Source organism: Pristiophorus japonicus, chromosome 17 (assembly GCF_044704955.1).
Source record: "Pristiophorus japonicus isolate sPriJap1 chromosome 17, sPriJap1.hap1, whole genome shotgun sequence".
In the NCBI taxonomy this organism is placed as follows: Eukaryota; Metazoa; Chordata; class Chondrichthyes; family Pristiophoridae; genus Pristiophorus; species Pristiophorus japonicus.
This window is the reverse complement of record NC_091993.1, coordinates 110,053,258-110,080,829: the sequence shown is the minus strand read 5'-3', so window position 1 is coordinate 110,080,829 and position 27,572 is coordinate 110,053,258. Positions and strand designations below refer to the sequence as shown.

At 45.0% G+C, this 27,572-nt stretch overlaps 1 protein-coding gene across 1 annotated transcript in view; it reads left to right on the top strand.

The window, feature by feature from the left end:
- Positions 1-9,011: 9,011 nt before the first annotated feature.
- Positions 9,012-27,572, top strand: part of LOC139228026 (TBC1 domain family member 30-like) — a 103,574-nt gene continuing 85,013 nt past the window's right edge. The window contains exons 1-2 of the mRNA XM_070859174.1: positions 9,012-9,177; positions 23,745-23,806. Coding sequence (XP_070715275.1) covers positions 9,012-9,177; positions 23,745-23,806 — 228 coding nt within the window. The remainder of the gene's footprint in view (positions 9,178-23,744; positions 23,807-27,572) is intronic.

Genomic DNA, 27,572 nt, shown 5'->3' with positions numbered 1-27,572 from the left:
TTAGATCAGTTTATACATGGGTTACAATGACAGTTGAATACATGTCATCACCTCCCCCCAAAGTCTTATTGGGATCACAGGTTAAGTCTCTCTGGTGGTTTATGCTCCCTTGTAGAGCGCCTGAGTTGGGGCTCCGGTTGTTGGGCGCTGGCCTGAGTGTCTGCTGTTAGCGGTGCCTCAGGCCTGTCCGGACTGCCCACAGTGACTGGGCTCTCCTCCACTTGGTTCTGGTGTTCGGTCACTTGTGGTGGAGTGAACTCTACATGGTGTTCTTCCTCTGCTTCTTCTATGGGGTTGCTGAACCTCCTTTTTCTTTGATCCACGTGTTTGCGGCAGATTTGTCCATTGGTAAGTTTAACTACCAGAATCCTATTCCCCTCTTTAACAATCGCAGTGCCTGCGAGCCATTTGGGCCCTGCAGCGTAGTTGAGGACAAAGACAGGGTCATTGACATCAATACATCGCGCCCTCGCATTCCCGTCATGGTAGTCACATTGTGACCGGCGCCTGCTCTCAACAATTTCTTTCATGGTGGGGTGTATAAGGGATGACCTGGTTTTGAGTGTCCTTTTCATTAGCAGCTCTGTGGGTGGAACCCCTGTGAGCGAGTGTGGTCAGGATCTATTGGCCAACAGGAGGCGTGATAAGCGGCTTTGTAGGAAACCCCCTTGGATTCTGAGCATTCCCTGTTTGATTATCTGCACTGTTCGTTCCGCCTGGCCGTTTGAGGCCGGCTTGAACGGTGCCATTCTGACATGGTTGATACCATTTCCTGCCATGAAGTCCTGGAATTCAATGCTTGTAAAGCACGGGCCTTTGTCGCTGACCAAGACATCCGGTAGACCATGGGCGGTGAACATTGCCCGTAGACTTTCTACCGCGGCAGAGGGTGTGCTTGAATTGAGAATGTCACACTCGATCCATTTGGAGTAGGCGTCTACTACAACCAAAAACATTTTTCCCATGAAAGGACCTGCATAGTCCACATGGATGCGTGACCATGGCTTGGCGGGGACCAGGGGCAAAGGGGGGTTTCCCTGGGCGCATTGCCCAGCTGGGCAAACATGTTGCACCTGCGAACACAAAGTTCCAGGTCTGCATCTATCCCTGGCCACCAAACGTATGACCTGGCAATTGCCTTCATCATGACAATGCCCAGGTGCTCATTGTGGAATTCTCGGATGAACACCTCTCTGCCCATCTGGGGCATGACTACTAGGTTTCTCCATAGTAAGCAATCGGCCTGAATTGAGAGTTCATCCTTGTGCCTGTGAAATGGTTTAAATTCCTCAGGGCTTGCCCAGTACGTGGCTGCCCAGTCCCCATTCAGGACACATTTCTTGACTAAAGACAGTAGTGGGTCTCTATTTGTCCAGACTTTGATCTGACGGGCTGTCATAGGTGAGCCTTCGCTTTCGAAAGCTTCAATAGCCATGACCATCTCAGCAGCATGCTCGGTTGCCCCCTCGATGGTGGCTAATGGGAGCCTGCTGAGTGCATCGGCGCAGTTTTCAGTGCCCGGTCTGTGCCGAATTGTATAGTCATAGGCGGCTAACGTGAGTGCCTACCTCTGTATGCGGGCCGACTCATTTGCATTTATGGCCTTGTTGTCGGCCAAAAGGGACGTTAGGGGTTTGTGATCTGTCTCCAGCTCAAAGTTCCTGCCAAACAGGTACTGGTGCATTTTTTTAACTGCATATACACATGCAAGCGCTTCCTTTTCTACCATCTCGTAGCCCCTTTCTGCCTGGGACAGACTTCTGGAGGCATAAGTTACTGGTTGTAACTGACCCTTGGCATTGACATGCTGCAACACACACTCGACCCCATAGGATGACGCATCGCACATTAAAACAAGTTTCTTACATGGGTCATATAGATTGCTGGAACATAATAAATTGCGTGCTCTATCAAAAGCCCATTCCTGGCTGTCCCCCCAGACCCATTCGCGACCTTTGCACAGGAGTACGTGTAGCGGCTCTAACAGCGTGCTCAATTTGGGAAGAAAGCTACCAAAATAGTTCAGGAGCCCCAGGAACGAACGTAACTCCGTTGTGTTACGGGGTCTGGGTGCTCTCGGGATCGCTTCCATTTTGGACGCAGTGGGTCTGATCCCGTCTGCTGCTACCCTCATCCCCAGGAATTCTACCTCTGGAGCTAGGAAGATGCACTTCGCCTTTTTCAGTCGCAGACCTACCCGGTCCAGTCTGCGTAGCACCTCCTCCAAGTTGTGGAGGTGTTCTTCAGTATCGCAACCCATGATGAGGATGTCATCTTAAAAAACCACTGTCCTTGGAATCGACTTGACAAGGCTTTCCATGTTTCGTTGAAAGATCGTGGCGGCCGAGCGAATCCTGAATGGACATCTGTTGTATTCAAACAACCCCTTGTGTGTCGAGATGGTGGTCAGCTTCTTCGACTCACTCGCCAGCTCCTGGGTCATGTAAGCTGAGGTCAGGTCCAATTTTGAAAAAAGTTTGCCACCGGATAGCGTCGCAAAGAGGTCCTCCGCTCTCGGTAGTGGGTACTGGTCTTGGAGTGACACCCGATTGATGGTGGCCTTGTAATCACCACATATCCTGACCGACCCATCCGCCTTGAGCACCGGCACAATTGGGCTCGCCCAGTCACTGAATTCGACTGGCGAGATGATGCCTTCCCTCAGCAGGCAGTCCAATTCGCCTTCTATCTTTTCCCGCATCACGTATGGCACTGCTCTGGCCTTGTGGTGTACTGGCCTGGCGTCCGGGTTTATGTGAATCACTACCTTGGTCCTCATGAAAGTGCTAATGCCAGGTTGAAATAGTGAGTCGAATTTGTCCAGGACCTGTGAGCATGATATTCGCTCCACAAAAGAAATTGCATTGACATCGCCCCATTTCCAGTTCATGACAGCAAGCCAACTTCTCCCCAGCCGTGCAGGACCGTACCCCAGGACAATCCAGAGTGGCAACCTGTTCTCCGAATCTTTGTGGGTCACGACTATTGTGGCGCTGCCTAGCACCGGAATGATCTCCTTTGTATATGTCCGTAGCTGTGCGTCAATCGACAGTAATTTTGGCCTCCTGGCCTTGGACGCCCACAACTTGTCGAACTGTTTGATACTCATCAGGGACTGGCTGGCCCCCGTGTCTAGCTCCATTGATACTGGGATGCCATTGAGGAGCACTTTCATCATTATCGGTGGCGTCCTGGTATATGAACTGTATATGTGCTCCACATGAACTCGCTGAACTTCAGCTTCCAGCGATTTCCCCCAGTGTCCATTTGGCCTCGTAGGGCTTACATCGGGCCCGTCCTCCTCGTACATCAACCTGACTGCAGGCTTCCTGTACATACGCGCCAAATGACCGCTGACGTTGCAGTTTCTGCAGGTATACTGCTGATACCTGCAAGCTCTGGCTGTGTGTTTGCCTCCATACCTCCAAGATGAGCCGTTGTTGGAAACAAAAGGTCCATTACCAGTATTTGACTGTCTCTGTAACTGTCCTTAAGCGCACCATTGACAGGTGTTGATGGCCCCATTACTGGCCGCATTGTCCCTTGCGATGGCATGAATCGCCGTTTAGCTAGCCATTGTCTCTTGTTGAATTCCCCCTTTGGGTTTGACTACATGCTCGGGCATGTCCGATTGCCCGTCTGCCTGGAGAACTGTGTGCCACGTTAACAATGTTGACTCTCTGTCCATTTGCTGCATTTAAACCAAGATTTTTGTTAAACATCATTCTGGTCTCTTCCTCCCCTGAGATAAATGTCTGGGCCATCAAAGCCGCCGTTTCCAGGGTCAAGTCTTTGGTCTCAATCAGTTTCCTGAAAACTCCAGCATGTCCGATGCCCTCAATAAAAAAGTCTCACAGCATCTCCGCTCTGCATGCATCTGGGAACTTACATAGGCTCGCCAGTCACCGGAGGTCTGCCACGAAGTCTGGAACACTTTGCCCTTCTCGCCGCCGGTGCGTGTAAAACCGGTGTCTCGCCATGTGCATGCTGCTCATCAGTTTAAGGTGTTCCCCGATCAACTTACTAAGCTCTTTGAACGTCTTGTCCGCCGGCTTTTCTGGCGCTCGAAGGTCCTTCATCAGGGAGTACGTTCTAGATCCACAAGCTGTCAGGAGATGAGCCCTGCGTTTGTCGGCCGAATCCTGTCCCAACCATTCCTTAGAACATACATAAGAACATAAGAATTAGGAACAGGAGTAGGCCATCTAGCCCCTCGAGCCTGCTCCGCCATTCAACAAGATCATGGCTGATCTGGCCGTGGACTCAGCTCCACTTACCGCCCGCTCCCCGTAACCCTTAATTCCCTTATTGGTTAAAAATCTATCTATCTGTGACTTGAATACATTCAATGAGCTAGCCTCAACTGCTTCCTTGGGCACGGAATTCCACAGATTCATCTCAACTGGGTTTTAAATTGGCTCCCCCGTATTTTGAGGTTGTGCCCCCTAGTTCTAGTCTCCCCGACCAGTGGAAACAACCTCTCTGCCTCTATCTTGTCTATCCTTTTCATTATTTTAAATGTTTCTATAAGATCACCCCTCATCCTTCTGAACTCCAACGAGTAAAGACCCAGTCTTCTCAATTTATCATCATAAGGTAACCCCCTCATCTCCGGAATCAGCCTAGTGAATCATCTCTGTACCCCCTCCATAGCCAGTATATCATTCCTTAAATAAGGCGACCAAAACTGCACGCAGTACTCCAGGTGCGGCCTCACCAATACCCTATACAGTTGCAGAAGGACCTCCCTGCTTTTGTACTCATTCCTCTCGCAGTGACAAACCTTTGCTGTAATCTCTCAATAAAATCGTTCCAATTATCACCAATACAGTACCTCTCGTTTGTGCTGCTGGTGGCCATGCTCGCGTGGTTTAAATCCCAGTTTCTCGTTGCCAATAATATGTCCTTACTATACAGTACAAATGCACGCGAGGCCCATACTTGAGAGAAGGTCACTCTGTGATCAGTAACCTTTATTTGCCAGCACTGAAGTGAAGAAAGTGGGTGGAGCTTCCCCTTTTATACCTGAAAGTCCAGGTTAGGAGTGTCTCCCACAAGTTCACCTAGTGGTCAGTGTTCTCATGGTGTACAACTTAGGTCAGTTTATACATGGGTTACAATGACAGTTGAATACATGACAGATAGTATGCAGGTACAGCAAGTGATCAGGAAGGCCGATGGTATCTTGGCCTTTATTGCAAAGAGATGGATTATAAAAGCTGGGAAGTCTTGCTACAGTTGTACAAGGTATTGGTGAGGCCACACCTGGAATACTGCGTGCAGTTTTTATTTCCATATTTACGAAAGGATATACTTGCTTTGGAGGCAGTTCAGAGAATGTTCACTAGGTTGATTCCGGGGATGAGGGGGTTTACTTATGAATAAAGGTTGAGTAGGTTGGGCCTCTACTCATTGGAATTCAGAAGAATGAGAGGTGATCTTATCGAAACATATAAGATTATGAGGGAGCTTGACAAAGTGGATGCAGAGAGGATGTTTCCACTGATGGGGGAAACTAGAACTAGAGGGCATGATCCTAGAATAAGGGGCCGCCCATTTAAAACTGGGATGAGGAGGAATTTCTTCTCTCAGAGGGTTGTGAATCTGTGGAATTCGCTGCCTCAGCGGGCTGTGGAAGCTGGGACATTGAATAAATTTAAGACAGAAATAGACAGTTTCTGAAATGATAATGGGATAAGGGGTATGGGGAGCGGGCGGGGAAGCGGAGCTGAGTTCATGATCAGATCAGCCATGATCTTATTGAATGGCGGAGCAGGCTCAAGGGGCCGTATGGCTTACTCCTATTCCTAATTCTTATGTTCCTATAATAGACATGTTAGACAAATTAAAGCCCATGGCATTAAAGGAACAATGGCAACATGGATATAAAATTGGATAAGGGACAGAAAGCAGGGAGTAGCGGTGAACGATTGTTTTTCAGACTGGAGGGAAATATACAGTGGTGTTCCGCAGAAGTTGGTGTTAGGATCACTGCTCATTTTGAAATATATTAATAACCTGGATTTGGATATACAGGGTAAATTTCAAAGTTTGCAGATGACATGAAACTCAGAAATGTTGTAAACAATGAAAAGGATAATAACAGACTTCAGTGGTACATAGCCAGACTGGTCAAACGGGCAGACACATGGCAGATGAAAATTAATGCAGAGCAGTGTGAAGTGTTACATTTTTGGTCAGAAGAATGAGGAGAGGCAATAAATGGGACAATTTTAAAGGGGGTGCAGGAAGAAAGAAAGCTGGGGGTGTATGTACAAATCCTAGAAGGTGGCAGGATAAGTTGAGAACAGCAACAACAACAACTTGCATTTATATAGCACCTTTACTGTCATGAAACGTCCCAAGCCGCTTCACAGGAGTATTATGCGATAAAAATTTGACACCAAGCCACATAAGTAGAAATTAGCACAGGTGACCAAAAGCCTGGTCAAAGAGGTATGTTTTAAGGAGCGTCTTGAAGGAGGAGAGGCGGGTAGTTCCAGAGCCTGGGGCCTAGGCAACAAATGGCACGGCCACCAATAGTTGAGCGATTACAATCAGGGATGCTCAAGAGGGCAGAATTAGCAGAGCAGAAACATGTTGGGGGGTTGTGGGGCTGAAGGAGATTATAGAGATAGGGAGGGGTGAGACCATGGAGGGATTTGAAAATAATGATGAGAATTTTGAAATCGAGGCGTACATTTCTGAGTTTGATGTAATCTGCAATGTAGGTCAGCGAGCACAAGGGTGATGGGTGAGCAGGACTTGGTGCAAGTTAGGACATGGGCAGCCGAGTTTTGGATCACTTCTAATTTATGTAGGGTAGAATGTGGGAGGCTAGCCAGGAGTGCGTTGGAATAGTCAAGTCTAGGCGTAACAAAGGCATGGATGAGGGCTTCAGCAGCGAATGTGCTTAGACAGGGGCGGAGACGGGTGATGTTACAGAGGTGGAAATAGGCAGTCTTAGTTATGCTGCGGATATGTGGTTGAAAGCTCATTTCAGGGTCAAATATGACACCAAGGTTCAGCCTCAAACAGGAGTTGGGGAGAGGGATGGAGCCAGCGTCTAGGGAGCAGAGTTTGTGGCAGGGTACTGAAAACAATGGCTTCGGTCTTCCCAATATTCAATTGGAGAAAATCAGGAAAATCAGAGAAGGCTGATAAAAAAGCATGCAGGAACCTTGGCTTTATTAATAGAGGAATAGAGTAAAAAGCAAGGAGGTTATGCCAAACCTTTATAAAACACTGGCTAGGCCCCAGCTGGAGTATTGTGGCCAATTCCGGGCATCACCCTTTAGGAAGGATATCAAGGCCTTAGACAGGCTGCAGAAGAGATTTACTCAAATGGTATCAGGGATGAGGGACTTCAGTGACATGGAGAGACTGCAGAAGCTGGGATTGTTCTCCTTAGAGCAGAGAAGGTTAAGAGATGGAGGTGTTCAAAATCATGAAGGGTTTTGATAGAGTAAATAAGGTGAAACTGATTCCAGTTTCACTTAAGAACTGATTTCTTAAACAATAAGGGGATACGGGGTTATGGGGAGTGGGCGGGGAAGTGGAGCTGAGTCCATAATCGGATCAGCCATGATCTTATTGAATGGCGGAGCAGACTCGAGGGGCCGTATGGCCTACTCCTGCTCCTATTTCTTATGTTCTTATGTAAAGGTCGGTAACCAGAGGGCACAGATTTCAGGTAATTAGCAAGAGAACCAGAAGCGACATGGGGAGACATTTCTTTTACGCATCGAGTAGTTATGATCTGGAATACACTGCCTGAAAGGGTGGTGAGAACAGATTTAATACCAACTTTTGAAAGGGAGTTGGATAAGTGCTTGCAGGGAAATCATTTACAGGGCTATGGGTGAAGAGCAAGGGCGTGGAACTAATTGGATAGCTCTACCACAGAGCTGTCACAGGCACGGTGGGCTGAATGACCTCTTTCCGTGTGGTATGATACTCTAGAGACTGGAGCATGTTTTATTGTCCTTATCCAGCTATCCATTTTCTATTATGTAAATATTAAAAAGCAAAACCCGATATAATAATCCTGCATTTTTGGGAACCACCACCCTGTGTTTTTAACTGATCAATACTCTCCGCTTGACACATCCAGAGATGGTATATACTGTCCAGGGTGCCTGACACACGGATTACAGATCTCCGGCTCAATCCCCCGCTCTAATCTGAATAATTCAGAGGTTGGGGATAGTCCAAGACGTAAGGAGCTGGAACATGCACCCCCCGCCCCCCCCCCCGCCCCGGCGTGAGTAGAATTAAAAATGTATTAACGCAATCCTCTCGGTTTCATGTCTGGCGTACGCCTCACCTAGAAACGACACCGTCAGGTTGCGTGAAAGGAACGCACAATGATTAAATCTGCAATTATGTGTTCCAAGTGTAAAATGCTTTTCAAAAGCCCCGTTCACTGTCTGTAGCCGGCGCAGATTCATCTCTTGTCAGTTGGACTTTTGAGTTTAACGTAACGTGGCAATGTGTCAGAATAACGATACAAAGGACTTTGTTGCAAATTCTGCTGATGGATCGGGCAGGCTCACCAATTGCAACAGTAACTGCAAACTGGCGGCGCCACTCGACAATGGGAAGGAAGCGGTTCCCCCAATTCAAGAAGGCGGGAGGATAAAAAAAAAGAAATGTTCTTATTGTGTGTGGATCTGACCAGTCACAGCCCCCAGTGTGTCGGTAACACCTCCCCACGAGGGGGTGATGTCATGCAGCCCAAGTTGGCAACGAGGAGGAGCAATGTGATTATTTTTGCTACATTGCTGGCTGGCTTGTGCTGCCTGATGTACTGGAGCAGAATAGAATAAAACTGCTCATTTCTGGCTGTGCAGCTTGGAGAGAGAGAGAGAAATCCCGTGACTTTGTAAAGGAAAAAGCAGAGGCGTTTGGCTATCTGAAAGTTGCATTGCTGTTATTGCGGCTTATTTTACATTCTTTTAAAAGAGTTGATTCGTTTTTTTTAATCTGGTGGTGCTGCAAATTGGTTCTGCATGAACCCAGACCAATTCCCTGTACTGAACCTGAATTCAGCCAGACATGCTGGAAGGTGCCTTAGGAAAAGGAATCGCAGCCTCGGCAGTGTAATCAGTAATGTCCTACAGAAAAGGAAGTGCATATCACGGTCTGCGCCCCGGTTACTCTGCACCTTAGAGCCAGGTACAGTCATCGTTCCCTGACCTGGCATGAAGCACGATCCTTTCATCATTCCCTTCTCTGCAAATGTTTGTATCAGTGTGCCGACCGGGATAACATATCATTTCCACAAATCCCCTTCATTGTGCACAGCATGCATATTGAATACTAATGATTTTCTAATGCATATTTAGATAATGTTCTTTTTCTGATGCTCTTTAGATTTCTGAATGGACAGCTGGTTGCTTTGATCCGATAGTTCCTTAAATGTATTTGTTTCAGCATGTGTTATTTTACTTTGATCCCCTTCCTGCTCCTTGAGATTTTCCTATTGCAACCCCCTCCCCAATGGCGAGACACTCCTCCAGCAAAACCTCTCACCGACCCTCTTCAGAACTGAGAACATTGCTGAGGGTGTACTGATCATGATATGTTCAGCTTCTGGCTTGTTGGCATGGGCTGGCAGGACCGCCCGAGATGTTTATAATGATGGCTGGCGAGGGAAGCGTGTCAGTTGTCTGTCTCAGTCTCAGCACCGGTGGGATGAAAAGTAGGACCCGCCAAAAATCAAAGAATCAGACTTGGAAGCTGAGCTTTCACCTGGAGCTCCCACAGAGACCTGGAGCTTGGTTGCAGTCCTGCCCGTTACACGTGTGCTTGCAGCAGTAGCCTGCCCAGAATGTCACCCCTTCACTGGTTCAAGGGTCTTGCTTTTTCTCCCTTGCAGATGCAACACAATGGGTACTACATTCTGGGGGCATTTGAGTCCACTACAGTGGATCTCACAAACACCTGCAGCACCCGCAAGGTGGTCTGGTATCTGTACAACTCGTAGCTGCCTAGTTTCACACATTTTTGCATGGTGCACCCTTGCACATACACAACACATGCCTGCTGTGTGCTACATGGAGAAACTGCTCCATCAGGGAGACACCCAGTGACTAAATGCACTAAAATATTCCTAAATGAACAGCTTGGGCGGGGGAATAAAGAGTGGGATTCTTCACCGGTGTGATTATTCTGGCAAAATCCTTCGGGAGCAGGTACTTGGCCATCAAACTTATCATACTCTTCCCAATCGCAGCCGAGTGATCTTGGCACACTGATGTGATTATGTTGGTGTTTAGTAATTGCATACTGCCTCATCGTTAAAAAATAATGTTCTTATTTGCACACTGGACAATAATTGGCCAGTTAGTTCCTTTACCAGTTTAACAGTTTTCAGCCTAACACCAGGTGCTTCTTGTGTGACACTTGTGACTAGAAAGAAAAGTTGCCTGCACCCAGGAGTAGTGATGTTTAAGCCTGTGCTAAACATAGACGTCTCCTGCTTGAAATGTTAGAATGAGAATCTCCTTCCTGATTGTTCTTTCTTAGTGCCCACTGTTTATTTCATATCAGTACTGGCATAGGTTGTACAGAGTTCACCACTTCTTCGGAACTGTCCTCACAAAGTGCTGCAACCAAAAGCTTTAGAACCATAATAATATAGCATCACCATTTCTCACACCCTTTATACATAATTGTCCAGTTATGTACCCACACCACTTTTTTGGGATGTAATCTCATGCTCATTTGTAGCTAGGCTGACTACCCAAACTATATACCCTTTACGACCATTAAAGAGAGAAGATCAGTGCTGTAGCTGTCGTGCTGGTCGCATTGCGTATTGCAAACAAATAAAAGAGATTTATTTTGCTAATGACGCATTCTTAATGAATTTGGTGTTATCCAGTATTTACGTTCCTGTTTCCTCATCACAATTTGTGTTGCTCATGTAACAGATATGGAGCAATTGAGTCTGGATGTGAGATAAGCGTGGATTAGGATCTTAGCACCTGAGGGGAGGACATAGATAGTCAAGGTTGCGGAGCTGGGAGTAAACAGTCTTGGTAATAGATAGGATTTGGGACCCTAAGCTCAGGGTCCAACAAAATGTTGAGGTTTTCAAATTCTAAAGGAAAAGAACATAATTATCCTGTGGTTATTGGCTTTTGGTATTAAATATACAGGGTATAACTACATTTACAACCCATTCATTTTATGTTCAGCTGCATTAGTGAAAAGATAAGCAGCAAGTGGAAGCTGGCAAAGGGGACCTGAGATAGAAATAAATAGAGAATTTGGTTGAATAATGCAAATTGATGCACATATTTCCAGACCTGCAATTGAACAATCATCAAGATGTATCAGTTGGAGTCAGTGTAACAAAGGGAATTGATAGAGATCTAGACTGGAGTACACAATTTATAAAGGGATAATCAGTTTTCCCTTGTGAGACATTTACAACAACTTCATTAATTTACACGGCGTATTTAATACAGAAACACATCCCAAGGCACTACACAGAAGCAATATCATGGCGCTCGCCGTTATTTATGCTCAAATGCTACTGCAACTTCAGGTGATGGCAGACGCAAGTTAAACGCAGAAATCCAAACATTGCTGTTCGAGATACGCCTCTGTGCCGTTAGCTTCATGAAAACGGCATCTCGCTATCTGCCTCACGATTGAAATGTATTGAATGGCGTGAAGTTGCTGTATTTAAATGAACTAAACTCGCCGCAGAAAATTAAGTGCTCTACATTTCAGTCTAAGCACCTTTTTGACGACATGCTAAGTGTTCATTACTGCTAAACAGCCACTCTGGTACTGAAAATTAGCTATTAAAAGTGTGGAATTATATTCCTTTAGGTTTTAATTGTTATTGGAGATTTACATTTTTTTTAAATTTAAACTTTTTTCTTACTTTTCCTTTCTATCTCTTTTCTCTCTCTCTTAATCCAATCTTCTTTTCCCTCTTTATTTTTCTTTCTGTGCCTGAATTGTCACTTCCTTCTCAGTCCTTGCGCTGTTAATTTCACAATCCTTTTACTGATTGGTTAAGGAGATACACAGTTGCTTTCTGTGTTCACTCAGGTGCCAGGTGCTCGGTTTCCCTTGTGGCTCCGTTATTAGCTCACACTTTCGGCAACTTGGGGCGAAAAATATAATCTCAATTAAACGGCCAAGGGTAAGTCAAACTAACGGCGGATGCCGATAATTGTCCTGATACAGCAAATAGCTTAGAGAATCAAATATCTGCTGCAGGTTCATGGGCTGGGGCACTCTCACAGAGGAACTTTGTGTTTGAAAGCAATCCATTTGAGCAGTAATTATTGATTCTAGTAATATTGTCGTTCCTGTAACTCCCTGTCCTGTCTAGATTTGCAGACAATCTCAAATCCCACTTGTGATTTTAACTACACTGCTGGTGTGTGTTACTGCTCAGATTCTGCTGGGAAACTCCAGGGAACATTCAATTGTAGAATCTCTTTGTACCTGTGGTGAAGAGGGGGCTACGTTCATCATATTTTCCCAGTTGGTTTTCTTAGTTAATCACTTTTTGTGTCCAAGTCATCAACCCACAATTTCAGTCATTTCTGCCCAAGATATTTAAAGGTAACAATTTGAAGGGAATTTTAACATGGGGGAGCAGTGGGAGCGGGTGCGGGATAAATGATCAAACGATGGAAGCTGTGTCAGGAAGCCAGATCCAACAAGCCAACTCAGGCTGGACAAGGGGCGTGCAGCCAACCCATTCCCAGGAGACGGCTTGGGATTTAGAATATGTTAATGAGACTCAAATTTGACCTACGTTGCAGGTTTAACTGTGGCCGGCTGGGTTTCCCGGGCCTCAGGAAACCCGGCAGCTACAGCGAGGTGAGAGCAGCCTTAGGGGGCTCTCCTTGTGGGCCTGGAGGAGCAGGACTGCGTCCTCCCGGCCCCCCCAAGCTCCCACACCATCAGAATCCCCTCCAAACACACCCCTCCCCAGGTCAGCGATTGTTAACCCCATCGTCCCTGGGATCAGGGATCATACCTCCACCACCACCCCCCCCCCCAAGTCAGGGATCGGATCCCACCCCACCCTGTTCCCAGCACGTCAAAATGTTAAAATCCCCCCCCAGTGTGTCAGATCGTTTATTTGTTAAATTGTTTACCACGACAGATGTACATTTTGGTTCGCTAATGTATTTAATTTGGATTTGGCTTTCCTCGTAACAAATGCATGGAACAGCCTAATGTCAAAGATTTAAAGGAATTAGCAGTGAATATGCTGAGACCCGCATTCTGTAATGAGTAGTGGAAGTCATCTAGTATTCCATCAGTTGGGCACTGCAGATGATATTGTTGGCAAGGGGTGTGCGGTTCTGCGACTGTCATGTAAAATAAATTTAATGTGTCTGTTTAATGGCATTTGCTCTACCCTTTTGAGTTTGCGGTTTGCGGGTTATGTAATAGTTAAGAGTTTGAGGTCAGTTTGAAGTTGATGTTAGACTTGGGACCACTGCTATCTTTATTGCTCTTAGTGTCTGGCAACATGCCACATAATAAATATCGTAAAGCCTGGTATCTAAATGCTTAGTGATGACCACAAACAAATCAGTATCAGTGTCTGAGGAAAAATGTTGAATATTTTATTTAACCTCTCGATTCTGTTTAATTCCAGAGAGGAAATTCGGATGTCTCTTGAGTTTTTTTTTAGTCAAGTACAAGTGTGACGTACTTCCCTTCAGTATTTTCTGAAACAGAATTAGTTTTGCAACTAAGGAGACATCCATCATTTTCACAAGACCACAACCAGTAGTTTGGAAAGAAGGCTTAAAGCTCTTTAATATAACCATAAATACATATTTAACTAGCAAGTGTCCTGTGGTGTTGCCCACTGAACTGGAGGAGCGGAGCCGAGGTGAAGTCGCAGATGAAGATGAAAGGGGAAAAGTTGAAGGAGACGTAGGTACAATATTAAAAATCAGGCCCAAAACGTTCAAAAAATGGTTCAAAAAATTGAGAACTTGGAGGTGGAGATTCTCAGATGTCATTCCTCAATATAACTATTTAAACTCCCATGGCATTGTATCTAATCCGTCGTAAAGTACTCATTTACCTGTCTCTATTGTCTTCATGTAGCTGTTTCTCTGTCTCTTCGCGTCTGCTTCTGTCTGTCTTCTCCACTTCTCTTCACTTCACTCTCTGTTTCTCTGACATCTTCTTCTTCTCTGCCTTTTCCTTCTTTTCTTTTGTTTGGGTGATGTGGCAAAAAAAGATGCAACCAATGACTGAAAGTTGCACTTCATGGATGGGGGTTGTGGTGAAAATGTGGATTCAACAACACCCTTCCTATCTCTTCCCCCAATCACTCATACTTCTCTCATCTGTTCACACCCCATCACCTTCCCACTAGCCCCTCCTCCCACCCCTCATTTCCATAACCATTATTACCTCTTTCGCCTTTGAGCTATCCACTCAACCCCTGTGGCCTGCCCGTTCCCCCATCCCCTCTTCCACTTACTTGCTTTCAAAGTTCAAGTTATTGTTTAAAGAAGAAATACAATTAGATTGAGGAAAGAAACTGCTGGTCTGTCTTTCCCTCTATGTGTAACTTTCTCTCTGCGCTTCCCTTCCCCTCAATCGCACAGGTGTAAGCCACGAGCATTGACTTTTTCTAACTGAATAAAACACTGGCCAGGTAATTAGATGACTGAATAATTTAACTATTGGCCTTTTATTGAAAATTGGAGTAATATTAAATGTAGAAATACACACTGGAGCCAATTTTCATCCCAGCTGTGGGGCAGCAGCACAATTAAAATAATGCCGCAGTCACTGCCCTGTTTTTATTGTGTAACTCTTTTGGATGTCAGAAATTTCAGAAACAATGTTGAAGTAAAAAATAATTCAGAAAGTATTTTGTGCAATTTGTGGAAGCCCTGTGGTCAAAATGTACAATTACAGGGTGATAGAAAAGCAGAGGATGGTCCAGAATTTACGATGCATTCGATGGCACGCGCTCAGCATACGCCGTCGTAAGCCTTCGGAAAGGCCCCGCAACTTCCAGGTTTCTGCACGAGCTGGAACTTGCGATCTGTGAAGACATGTCTTTACAGATCCACCGACCGAAAGTAAAATCTGTTTCGCTGGCGCAGAATTGGATTATTTGCCCAACAACTGTCCGGCAATTGCCCAAAAAACTCTTGTGGCTGGTAAAAGCAGGCTTCGGGTCTGTTTTCATCAGTGTAAGGGTTGTTATAAATTTTAAATGCAATATTTAAAAATAAAAAAATGATGCACAAACACTTAAAATTAGTTTATGCTAATATTGGCCCCGATTAAAATGTTGAAAATTATTTTTCAAAAAATTACATATTTATTTTTTTTGGTGTAATGAAAGGGCTTTTAATTAAATTTGAAAATCAGAATATTTATGGTTGTTAGAATTGTGCTAATTGCTTAATTATTTGGAGGTTCCATTGCATGTCAGGGGATTCATAGAAGCATAGAAAATAGGTGCAGGAGTAGACCATTCGGCCCTTCGAGTCTGCACCACCACTCAATAAGATCATGGCTGATCCTTCACCTCAATACCCCTTTCCCGCTTTCTCGCCATACCCCTTGATCCCTTTAGCCGTAAGGGCCATATCTAACTCCCTCTTGAATATATCCAATGAACTGGCATCAACAACTCCCTGCGGCAGGGAATTCCACAGGTTAACAACTCTCTGAGTGAAGAAGTTTCTCCTCATCTCAGTCCTAAATGGCCTACTCCTTATCCTAAAACTGTGTCTCCTGGACTTCCTCAACATCGGGAACATTCTTCCTGCATCTAACCTGTCCCGTCCCGTCAGAATCTTATACGTTTCTATGAGATCCCCTCTCATCCTTCTAAACTCCAGTGTATAAAGGCCCAGTTGATCCAGTCTCTCCTCATATGTCAGTTCAGCCATTCCTGGAATCAGTCTGGTGAACTTTCGTTGCACTTCCTCAATAGCAAGAATGTCCTTCCTCAGATTAGGAGACCAAAACTGAACACAATATTCCAGGTGAGGCCTCACCAAGGCCCTGCACAATTGCAGTAAGACTTCCCTGCTCCTATAATCAAATCCCCTAGCTATGAAGGCCAACATGCCATTTGCCTTCTTTACCGCCTGCTGTACCTGCATGCCAACTTTCAATGACTGATGAACCATGACACCCGGGTCTCGTTGCACCTCCCCTTTTCCTAATCTGCTGCCATTCAGATAATATTCTGTCTTCGTGTTTTTGCCACCAAAGTGGATAACCTCACATTTATCCACATTATACTACATCTGCCATGCATTTGCCCACTCACCTAACCTGTCCAAGTCACCCTGAAGCCTCTTAGCATCCTCCTCACTGTCATCTGCAAACTTGGAGATATTACACTCAATTCCTTCATCCAAATCATTGATGTATATTGTAAAAAGCTGGGGTCCCAGCACTGAGCCCTGCGCCACTCCACTAGTCACTGCCTCCCATTCCGAAAAGGACGCGTTTATCCCGACTCTCTGCTTCCTGTCTGCCAACCAATTCACTATCCACGCCAGTACATTACCTCCAATACCATGTGCTTTGATTTTGCACACCCAATCTCTTATGTGGGACCTTGTCAAACGCCTTTTGGAAGTCCAAATACACCACATCCACTGGTTCTCCCTTGTCCACTCGACTAGTTACATCCTCAAAAAATTCCAGAAGATTTATCAAGCATGATTTCCCTTTCATAAATCCATGCTGACTTGGACCGATTCTGTCACTGCTTTCCAAATGCGCTGCTATTTCATCCTTAATAATTGATTCCAACATTTTCCCCACTACTGATGTCAGGCTAACCGGTCCATAATTACCCGTTTTCTCTCTCCCTCCTTTTTTAAAAAGTGGTGTTACATTAGCTACCCTCCAGTCCATAGGAACTGATCCAGAGTCGATAGATTGTTGGAAAATGGTCACCAATGCATCCACTATTTCTAGGGCCACTTCCTTAAGTACTCTGAGATGCAGACAATCCTGGCCTGGGGATTTATCAGCCTTCAATCCTATCAATTTCCCCTACACAATTTCCCGCCTAATTAGGATATCCTTCAATTCCTCCTTCTCACTCGACCCTCGATCCCCTAGTACATCCGGAAGGTTATTTGTGTCTTCCTTCGTGAAGACAGAACCAAAGTATTTGTTCAATTGGTCTGCCATTTCTTTGTTCCCCATTATAAATTCACTCGAGTCCGACAGCAAGGGACCTACGTTTGTCTTCACTACTCTTTTTCTCTTCACATATCTATAGAAGCTTTTGCTGTCAGTTTTTAGGTTCCCGGCAAGCTTCCTCTTGTACTCTATTTTCCCCCTCCTAATTAAACCCTTTGTCCTCCTCTGCTGAATTCTACATTTCTCCCAGTCCTCTGGTTTGCTGCTGTTTCTGGCCAATTTATATGCCTCTTCCTTGGATCTAACACTATTCTTAATTTCCCTTGTTAGCCACGGTTGAGCCACCTTCCCTGTTTTATTTTTACTCCAGACAGGGATGTACAATTGTTGAAGTTCATCTATAAATGTGATCTATAAATGTTTGCCATTGCCTATCCACCGTCAACCCTTTAAGTATCTCTTGCCAATCTATTCTAGCCAATTCACGCCTCATGCCGTCGAAGTTAGCTTTCCTTAAGTTCAGGACCCTAGTTTCTGATTTAACTGTGTCACTCTCCATTTTAATAAAGAATTCTACCATATTATGGTCACTCTTCCCCAAGGGGCCTTACACAACAATATTGCTAATTAGTCCCTTCTCATTACACATCACCCAATCTAGGATGGCCAGCTCTCTAGTTGGTTCCTCGACATATTGGTCAAGAAAACCATCCCTAATGCACGCCAGGAAATCCTCCTCCACCGCATTGCTACCAGTTTGGTTAGCCCAAACTATATGTAAATTAAAGTCGCCCATGATAACTGCTGTACCTTTATTGCACACATTCCTTATTTCTTGTTAAATGCTGTCCCCAAGCTTACTACTACTGTCTGGTGGCCTGTGCACAACTCCCACCAGCGTTTTCTGCCCTTTGGTATTCCATAGCTCCACCCATACCGATTCCACATCATCCAAACCAATGTCCTTCCTTATTATTGCATTAATGTCCTCTTTAACCAGCAATGCCACCCCGCCTCCTTTTCCTTTCTGTCTATCCTTCCTAAATGTTGCATACCCCTGGATGTTGAGTTCCCAGCCTTGGTCACCCTGGAGCCATGTCTCCGTGATGCCAACTAAATCATATCCATTAACTGCTATCTGCGCAGTTAATTCGTCCACCTTATTCCGAATACTCCTTGCATTGAGGCATAGAGCCTTCAGGCTTGTCTTTTTAACACACTTTGCCTCTTTAGAATTTTGCTGTAATGTGGCCCTTTTTGTTTTTTGCTTTGGGTTTCTCTGCCCTCCACTTTTACTATTCTCCTTTCTATATTTTGCCTCTGTCTCCCTTTTAATTCCCTGTGCCCCCCTGCATGGGTTCCCATCCCCCTGCCATATTAGTTTAACTCCTCCCCAACAGCACTAGCAAACACTCCCCCTAGGACATTGATTCTGGTCCTGCCCAAGTGCAGACCGTCCGGTTTGTACTGGTCCTACCTCCCCCAGACCCGGTTCCAATGTCCCAGGAATTTGAATCCCTCCCTTCTGCACCACTCCTAAAGCCACATATTCATCTGAGCTATCCTGCGATTTCTACTCTGACTAGCACATGGCACTGGTAGCAATCCTGAGATTACTACTTTTGAGGTCCTACTTTTTAATTTAGCTCCTAGCTCCCTAAATTTGTCTCATAGGACCTCATCCCATTTTTTTACCTATATCGTTGGTACCTATATACACCACGATAACTGGCTGTTCACCCTCCCATTTCAGAATGTCCTGCACCTGCTCTGAGACATCCTTGACCCTTGCACCAGGGAGGCAACATACCATCCTGGAGTCTCGGTTGCTGCCGCAGAAACGCCTATCTATTCCCCTTACAATTGAATCCCCTATCACTATCGCTCTCCCACTCTTTTTCCTGCTCTCCTGTGCAGCAGAGCCACCCACGGTGCCATAAACTTGGCTGCTGCTGCCTTCCCCTGATGAGTCATCCCCCTCAACAGTACCCAAAGCGGTGTATCTGTTTTGCAGGGGGCTGACCGCAGCGGACCCCTGCACTACCTTCCTTGCACTGCTCTTCCTGTTGGTCACCCGTTCCCTATCTGGCTGTGTACCCTTTACCTGCAGTATGACCAACTCACTAAACGTGCTATTCACGTCATTCTCAGCATCGTGGATGCTCCAGAGTTCATCCACTCGCAGCTCCAGTGCTGCAATGCGGTCTGTCAGGATCTGCAGGTGGATGCACTTCCCACACACGTAGTCGTCCGGGACACCAGAAGCGTCCCTGAGTTCCCACATAGTACAGGAAGAGCATAACACGTGTCCGAACTCTCCTTCCATGACTTAACCCTTAGATTAATCTAATTGGGCAACAACAATGTTAAACGGTTATTTACTGATAAAGAAAGAAAATGACTGCAATGGAATCCTCCTTTGTGATTGGAGGACCTGGCCCACGTGATCCCAGGGACCCTTCGAACCGCCTGCGTCCCTGGGATCCGTGGACCTTTACGCAGGCGCACGCCTGACAGCCATAGCTGGGGAGCCTGGACGTAAGTTCTGAAGTGTTTCGTGGGTCGGAGGCGTACTCTGGAGATACGCCTTCGACTGCAAATTCAGGGCCATTGAGTCGCACAGCCGGATACCTTGATCATTGAAATAGCTCTCACAGCACCGCATGCAGGGGTAACAGATTGTATGTACCTGCACTATGAGTTTTCAATGAATAAGTAGAAAATTTAAAATACAATAAATATATATATATATATGTTTGTCTTATTAAAGATTTTATTGCTCCCTGAGGGCTCATTTAGTAATTATAATGTATGTTGAAGAACTGAGCTGGCATGTCCCAGATTTTTTCCTCGGTTTGTGCTGATTTAGCTCATCTCAGTCAGGAAGTTGGTGGAGTCACTACAATTGGCCCGAATGCCTCTGGGCTAACGAGAGGAAAGTTGAGCCAGAGTTCCTACAGCTGATCGCTATCCTCTGCTGGAACCTGCTCGTTGGAGGACATTAGGAGAGGGCAGGTTTGGCCTTGCCTGTGATACCTGTTGAAATTTAATAGCCTACCTCAGCTCATATGTGAAGGATGGCCACTTGAGCGGGTGATCAGTACCTGTGGAACCATCACACTCAACATGAGAAAAGGAAAGAAGACTTCTACACACCAGGGGAGGTAGAAATTTGGAACTCTCTTCCGCAAAATGGCAATTGATGCAATATCAATTGTAAATTTTAAATCTGAGATTGATAGATTTTTGTTAACCAAAGGTATTAAGGGATATGGGGCAAAAGGCGGGTCTATGGAGTTAGGGTCACAGCTCAGCCATGAACTCATTGAATGACACAGCAGGCTCGAGGGGCTAAATGCCCTACTACTGTTCCTATGTTTCTAAGAAAATTTTGTGGGGCGGGGGTGAACCAGCTGTCTTTCAACTCATTAAAGTGCATACATCACTACTTTCAAAACCCGACTTAATGTATTAACTTCCTTAACAAATTGTAATTCAGCTCATTGTTCACATATAAAACATCTGCTTTTCCACTGATCTCAGATCACATGGCAGATTTTCCAGAACTATTGAGTCAGATCATACCCACTCACAATGGTCTGTCTATAATATGGAAAGGATTTTTCGACTCTTGCAATGTGACTTATCACAAGGGAAGGCCTCCCAGGCAGGTTTTAATGAGATTGGCCAATTGTTCAGTAAGAGTCAAGTTAACAGAATCTATCAATGATTATTTGGAGGCTTTGCTAATAGATAGCCAAAACATTTATATCTTCTGACAGGCTTTACTCAAGTATAGACTATCCTGCCAAAAGCTTGAACACCTCAACTGTGTTAATGTCTCCAAGTAATGCAGACAGTTCTACTGTTGATAAATTGAAGAATGGTCTTTCTGAGGTATTCGCACATTTTCAATGCTTATGGTCAGTGAGATACTTTGCAGTTTATGATGTAACACCAGATTACAATGAATGTTTGGCATTCTATTTGATTCCAGGTGGCATCACTGTCAAACTCACTCCATGCACTCTCCAGCAGCAGGTCACTGGATAGAGGTCAGGGGTCGTTTTTCAACTTGCTGCTAGGGCACAGACTGGTGTTGTTGATCACTCGTCCCTTATGGAGCCCACCTCATTCTTATTTCCATGCAAATGGAATACGGTCGGCTCTTGTAACAGGCGGCCTATCCACAACGTAAGGTTTTACGCCCCGGTGACAAGTTGACAATATACCCCTAGGCGTGGGAACTCTGGCTGATCATTTCCCCAGTGCCAAGGGATACTGAGGCTAATTATAGCTCCTCCATTGCCAGTTTGACTGCGATCAGTTAGTTCAGTACCAGTGTAGCAGAACCAAAGGAATAACTTTTTTTTACACAGCGAGTGGTTAGGATCTGGAATGCACTGCCTGAAAGGGTGGTGGAGGCAGATTCAATTGTGGCTTTCAACAGGGAATTGGTTCAGTACCTGAACAAAAAGAATTTGCAGGGCTACGGGAAAAGGGCGGGGGAGTGGGACTAGCTGAAGTGCTCTTGCAGAGAGCCGGCACGGGCTCGATGGGCCGAATGGCCTCCTACTGTGCTGTAACCATTCTATGATTCTATTATATGATTCCTGTCTATGTGGCTTCGTATTGCACCACATTGTTTTAGGGCATTATTATTACTTGAACTTAGTGGAGTGACCGCAAAGTGACACTGAGTGGTAATTATTCACTGATACATGCTTGTGCTGTAATACGTAATAAAGCATGTTTTGCTAAATTGTAAAAGCTCCAATTTTCTCTACTTATTTGTCTTAAAGCAAATTTGGTTTAACTACTTAAATGATAACTTTTGAAGAACTTAAGCAATTACGATGCAGAATATGGATATTAATTGTCGCAGTTTCATGCAGTTCTTTATCTTGCAGCCCATTGGTACTAATTAAGAGTCAGCGGCAATCTCACAACTCTTCTTTCTGCCACGCTGTCTTTGAATATGAGGATTGATTAAGTATGTACTCCTGATAAGTCTTTGAAATGTAATATCAAAGCCTGTGTACCTTAGCCAAAAGGTATTGTATTTGAACCCCTATCTGAACAAAAAGAATTTGCAAAGCTATGGTCTCCATATTACTAAAAGGATATCATCATCATCATAGGCAGTCCCTCGGAATCGAGGAAGACTTGCTTCCACTCCTGAAGTGAGTTCTTTGGTGGCTGAACAGTCCAATACGAGAGCCACAGACTCTGTCACAGGTGGGATAGACAGTCGTTGAGAGAAGGGGTGGGTGGGACTGTTTTGCCGCACGCTCTTTCCACTGCCCGCGCTTGATTTCTGCACGCTCTCGGTGTTGAGACTCGAAGTGCTCAACGCCCTCCCAGATGTAGTTTCTCCACTTAGAGCGGTCTTTGGCCAGGGCCTCCCAGGGGTCAGTGGTGATGTTGCACTTTATCAGGGAGGCTTTGAGGGTGTCCTTGTAACCTTTCCGCTGCCCACCTTTGGCTCATTTGCCGTGAGGGAGCTCTGCATAGAGCACTTGCTTTGGGAGTCTCGTGTCTGGCATGCGAACTATTGGCCTGCTTAACGGAGCTGATCGAGAGTGGTCAGTGCTTCAATGCTGGGGATGTTAACCTGGACGAGGACACTGATGTCGCCTATATTACGAAAAGGATATAGAGGTGCTGCAGAAGCTGCAAAAATGATTTACAAGGATGATACCAGAACTGAGAGGTTATAACTATCAGAATTGAATGGGCTGTGGCTCTTTTCTCCAGAAAAGAGAAAGCTGAGGAATGGCCTAATAGAGGTTTTTAAAATTATGAAGGGGTTTAATAGTATAGACATAGAGAAGATGTTTCCACTTGTAGGGGAGTCCAAAACTAGGATATAAGATAGGATACCAAATATAAGATAGTCACTAATAAATTCAATAAGGAATTCCAGAAAAACTTCTTTACCCAGAGGGTGGTGAGAATGTGGAACTCGCTGCCACAGGGAGTAGTTGAGGCAAATAGCACCAATGCATTTAAGGAGAAGGTAGATAAGTACACGAGGGAGAAAGGAATGGAAGGATATGCTGATAGGGTTAGAAGAAGTAGGGTAGGAGAAGGCTCATGTGAAGCATTAGCAGCAGCACAGACCAGTTAGGCCGAAGACCCTGTTTCTGTGCTGTAAATTCTATTGTACAGACTTTAGCTGATGTTCCAAGGCACTCATTGTAGGCTTGGCATGGAATTCAAATATGAAATGTTCTTCATTATTTTTGTAAGAATCTTCAATGAGAACATACAGGGGTGAGTTTCCTCCCTCAGTGGACTTGGGGTGGCAGCAGTGGTACCAGAGTGAGGTGCAGTACATTTTGAGGGCCCGGCCTCATTAGAATCAGGACAGGGGCTGCGGCTGAAGATGAAGCACCGCGGGCAGGCACCAGCTCCGGGCTACCGTAACTCCCATCGGGAGGCCTGAAAATTCAGCCCGTACTTCCTGTGTCTTGATCTGGATTTTGAAAAATTATTTGATTCAAGTAATTTTTTTTACTCATTATTTTTTTTAAATCTGAGCACCATCAGAAGGCACCAGTTGTTTCTGTTTTAATCTTGTTATGTTTTGTTTATTATTTTAACAGGTGCTGACCCACGACTGAAAATTAACACGGGAAGTTTGCCAGATCAGAATGAATTTCAGCAGGTTTGTTGCCTTCTGGTTATCCGTTAGCATTTAGCTGAAACTGTGGGCACATCGAATTCCAGTCATGTGAGCAGTTATCGATGACTGAGTAACTCAGCTTAAGTTTAGCTTTGACATCCATTCCAGTCAATTCTTTTTTGTCCTTCATACTTGCTATTCAGGAGCCCTGCAGAGTACACCGTTCCTTGGACAAAAGGATGGGTCAGGACCGTGCTTTTAGGCCTCTCCCTCTGCCATGCTTGGCCAGTGAGAGGCCTCCTTGACCTGCTGCATTCCCTCCTTAGCTATAAAAAGGAGTCTGGTTGTTGCAGAGGGTGCAATCTCTTTTTTTGAATTCATTCACTGAATGGGCGTCACTGGCAAGGCCACCATTTATTGCTAATCCCTAATTGCCATTGAGAAGGCGGTTGTGGTGAGCTGCCTTATACAACTGAGTGTCTCGTTAGGCCATTTCAGAGGGCAGTTAAGTGTCAACCACATTGCTGTGGGTCTGTAGTCATATATAGGCCAGACCGGGTAAGGACGGCAGATTTCCTTCCCTAAAGAAAATTAGTGGGTAAAAACTCACATTAGTGTTTTAGAAACCCTGCGCCAATCCAGTAGTTTCATGGTCACCATTGCTGATACTGGCTTTTCTATTCCAGATGTATTTAAATAACTGATTTAATTTAAATAAATAAATAATTTGAATAAATGTCAGTTGTCATGGTGGGATTTGAACTTGTGTCACAGATTGTCAGTATTACTCGGCCAGTAACATAACCTCTGTGCTACCATGCCCTCAAATCTCAGCACATAAAAGATCATGCATCCTCCCATCCCATTAGAACATCACCATTCTGGGAATTTGATCCAGTACATCAAATATTGTTTTCATTTTGCTCATGGCCTAAAGTACTGCATATGAATGAATTTTATGTTGAAATGCTTTCAAATATGGCACAATGACTCACTGGAGGATAAACCGTTCAGGAAGTTAATATATGTCAGGGACTAATAGAACCAAATACTACTTACCTCTGATGTCAGTAACAGTAAAATGAACTGTTGTCAGAAATCACAGTGATGATTATAGCCCTTTGAGGTACTCACCACATTTACAATGATTAGGATAGACTCGGGGGATACACAAAGACCAAGGTTAAGCATAAAGATTTTCTTAGGATTAGGTAATTAAACCCTTGATTTGAATCCAGTCCAGAGTGAAAGGAGCACAATCTCATGTCTATATAAGGTAACTGAGTTTCGGCAACATTAACCCCGTTTCTAGTGCATGTAGGCCTACAGCACAAAACTGCTGGCATTTCAGCACAGGTGGGCAAATAAAATAGCACTTTTAGTAATCTCAGAAAGGATACAAGTGTGGTTGATGTGAGAACTGGAAAGCAACAACAACAATGTGCTTGGGAAACTTGGAATGAGCAGCAGATTTTTGGGTGAGCTCGCGTTTATGGGGGATGGGCCAGCAGAGTTTGGAACAGCGAAGTATGGAGGCGATAAAGGCATGGACGAGGGGTTCAGCAGCAGGTGGGGTAGGAACGAGGAAAGTTAGAGGCGGAAGCAGACGGTCTTTGCGATGCGGAGAATATAGGATGGGAAGCTCATCCCAGGGGCAGAAAGGACATTGAGCTTGTGAATAGTGTGCGTCCACCTTGACCATGACTAAGGAGGGCCATGGAATCGATGGTGAGTGAATGGAGTTTATGGGGGAGGGGCCAAAGACAGTGGCTTCAAATGTTTAATTGCGGTTCTTCCAGGACAAGCACACAGGCAGTGGAGGGGTCAAGAGAGGTGGTGGTGAGGTAGAGTTGGGAGTCATCAGTGTACATGTGGAACCTGATGTCATGTCTTTGGAAGATGTGGCCAAGGGAGAGCAAGGCTGGTAGGGGGTGAGTGGAGGCTGGTGGGGGGGAAACAGAGACCCAATAGGGAGTTTGGCAGCCGGGGCATCGGAGGCCCGGTGTGAGGGAGCGGTGGTGATCGGGGGGAATAGGCGGGGTTGACAGCTGATGTTCTTTAATGGTGGTGTCAGGAGAAGCATTCCTGCTTCTGTTAGCTCCACGTTCAGGTAAGTATATTTCAGTAACAGGTGATTTCAAGGCACGGTTTTCCTAAGTGCAATCTTGTAGTTTGCAAAGGGGCTTAATGCCTGTTTCAGGTATGGGCACTGCACAACAATTTTTTCCTTTACCAATATGGCGGGTGGTGCAATTCTAGTAGGCTGGTTAGCGCCTGAAAAACCGACGCTGCGCAGCTGAATTTATAGACCCATGTGTCTGCCTTAAGAATCTCGGATAGAGATTCAGAGTGCCATAATTATCAACATTTATCTAAATCAGATCTAATAAAGTCCCTTGAAACTATTTTATAGTAGGAGTTGATTTTAATCCCCATGGTCAAGCTGCTGTTTCGCTGATTCAGTGAAGCTGAATTAATGTTAATTGACTGAACTAAATGGTATTGACTTCACATTTCAGGCTGTTAATGTTAAATGCAACCCCATGGGTTGGTAGAAATTGTGTTGACCATGTAATAATGTCCTCTGTATTTGTTTCAACACGTGATACCATACTCAACCCTCTGTAGACCGGTCTCAAGCAGAGAGTTGAAATATAATTGCTTACTGGGTTGACAAGGCTTTCCCTGGGCACATCCGCCATCCAACATTGTCTACAAAAAGCTTTACTTTCAGAAAGACTTCAGCAAGGTGCCACATAAAAGACACGCAGAATGTAAGAGCATGTGGAACCAGGGGCCTGGTAGCAGAATGGATTGAAAGGTGGCTACAAAACAGAGGGTAGAAGTTACGGGAAGTTTCTCCTATTGGCAGAAAGTGGAAAGTGGTGTCATTATCATATTGATGTTTGTGGAGCACAAATTGGCTGTCGTGTTTCATACATTACAACAGTGAAGGTTACTCTAGAATACCACTTTAAATTAAAGAGCAGAAATAGGATAAGAGGACACAGGGTTAAACTAGGAAAAGGTAACTTCATGACTGATGTAAGGAGGTTCTTTTTCCCGTAGATCAACATTTAGAATGAACTTTCGACCAGAATGGTGGAGCCAAAAATCCGGAATCACTTAAGAAACAACCAGATGCAGCAATGGGTGGAGCCTGGGGTTGTTCTGGATGGATGTATTAAGATGAGCCGTTTCTTGTGATCTTGTGAAATAATTGGGAGTGGAAATTTCACGCACAACATATGAATTTCAAAAAGTTGTAACTTAGAATCATAGAATGGTTACAGCACAGTAAGAGACCATTCGGCCCATCGAGCCCATGCTGTCTCTCTGCAAGAGCACTTCAGCTAGATCCACTCCCCTGCAAATTTCTTTCCTTCAGGTACATATCCAACTCCCTTTTGAAAGCCACAGTTGAATCTGCCTCCACCACCCTTTCAGGCCGTGCATTCCAGATCCAAACTACTCGCTGCGTAAAAAAGTTTTTCCTCATGTCATCTTTGGACTTCTGCCAATCACCTTAAATCTGTGTCCTCTCTGGTTCTCGGCCCTTCCACCAATGGGAACAATTTTCCTCTATCTATTCTTGTTGAAACCCCTCACGATTTAGAATTTTGTTTGCTTTTTCACATTTTAGAGATAGCATTAAATTGATTGTGAGATTTATTGCCAGTTAATTCATATAGCAGAAGCCTTTCACTAATTGGCTGTTGCCTTAAAGATCAACCTAAGGTGATTCAAACTCCATTGCAGCAGGAGCCAGTGAAGTCAGAATATAAGCACATGTCTGCCTTTCACTCTA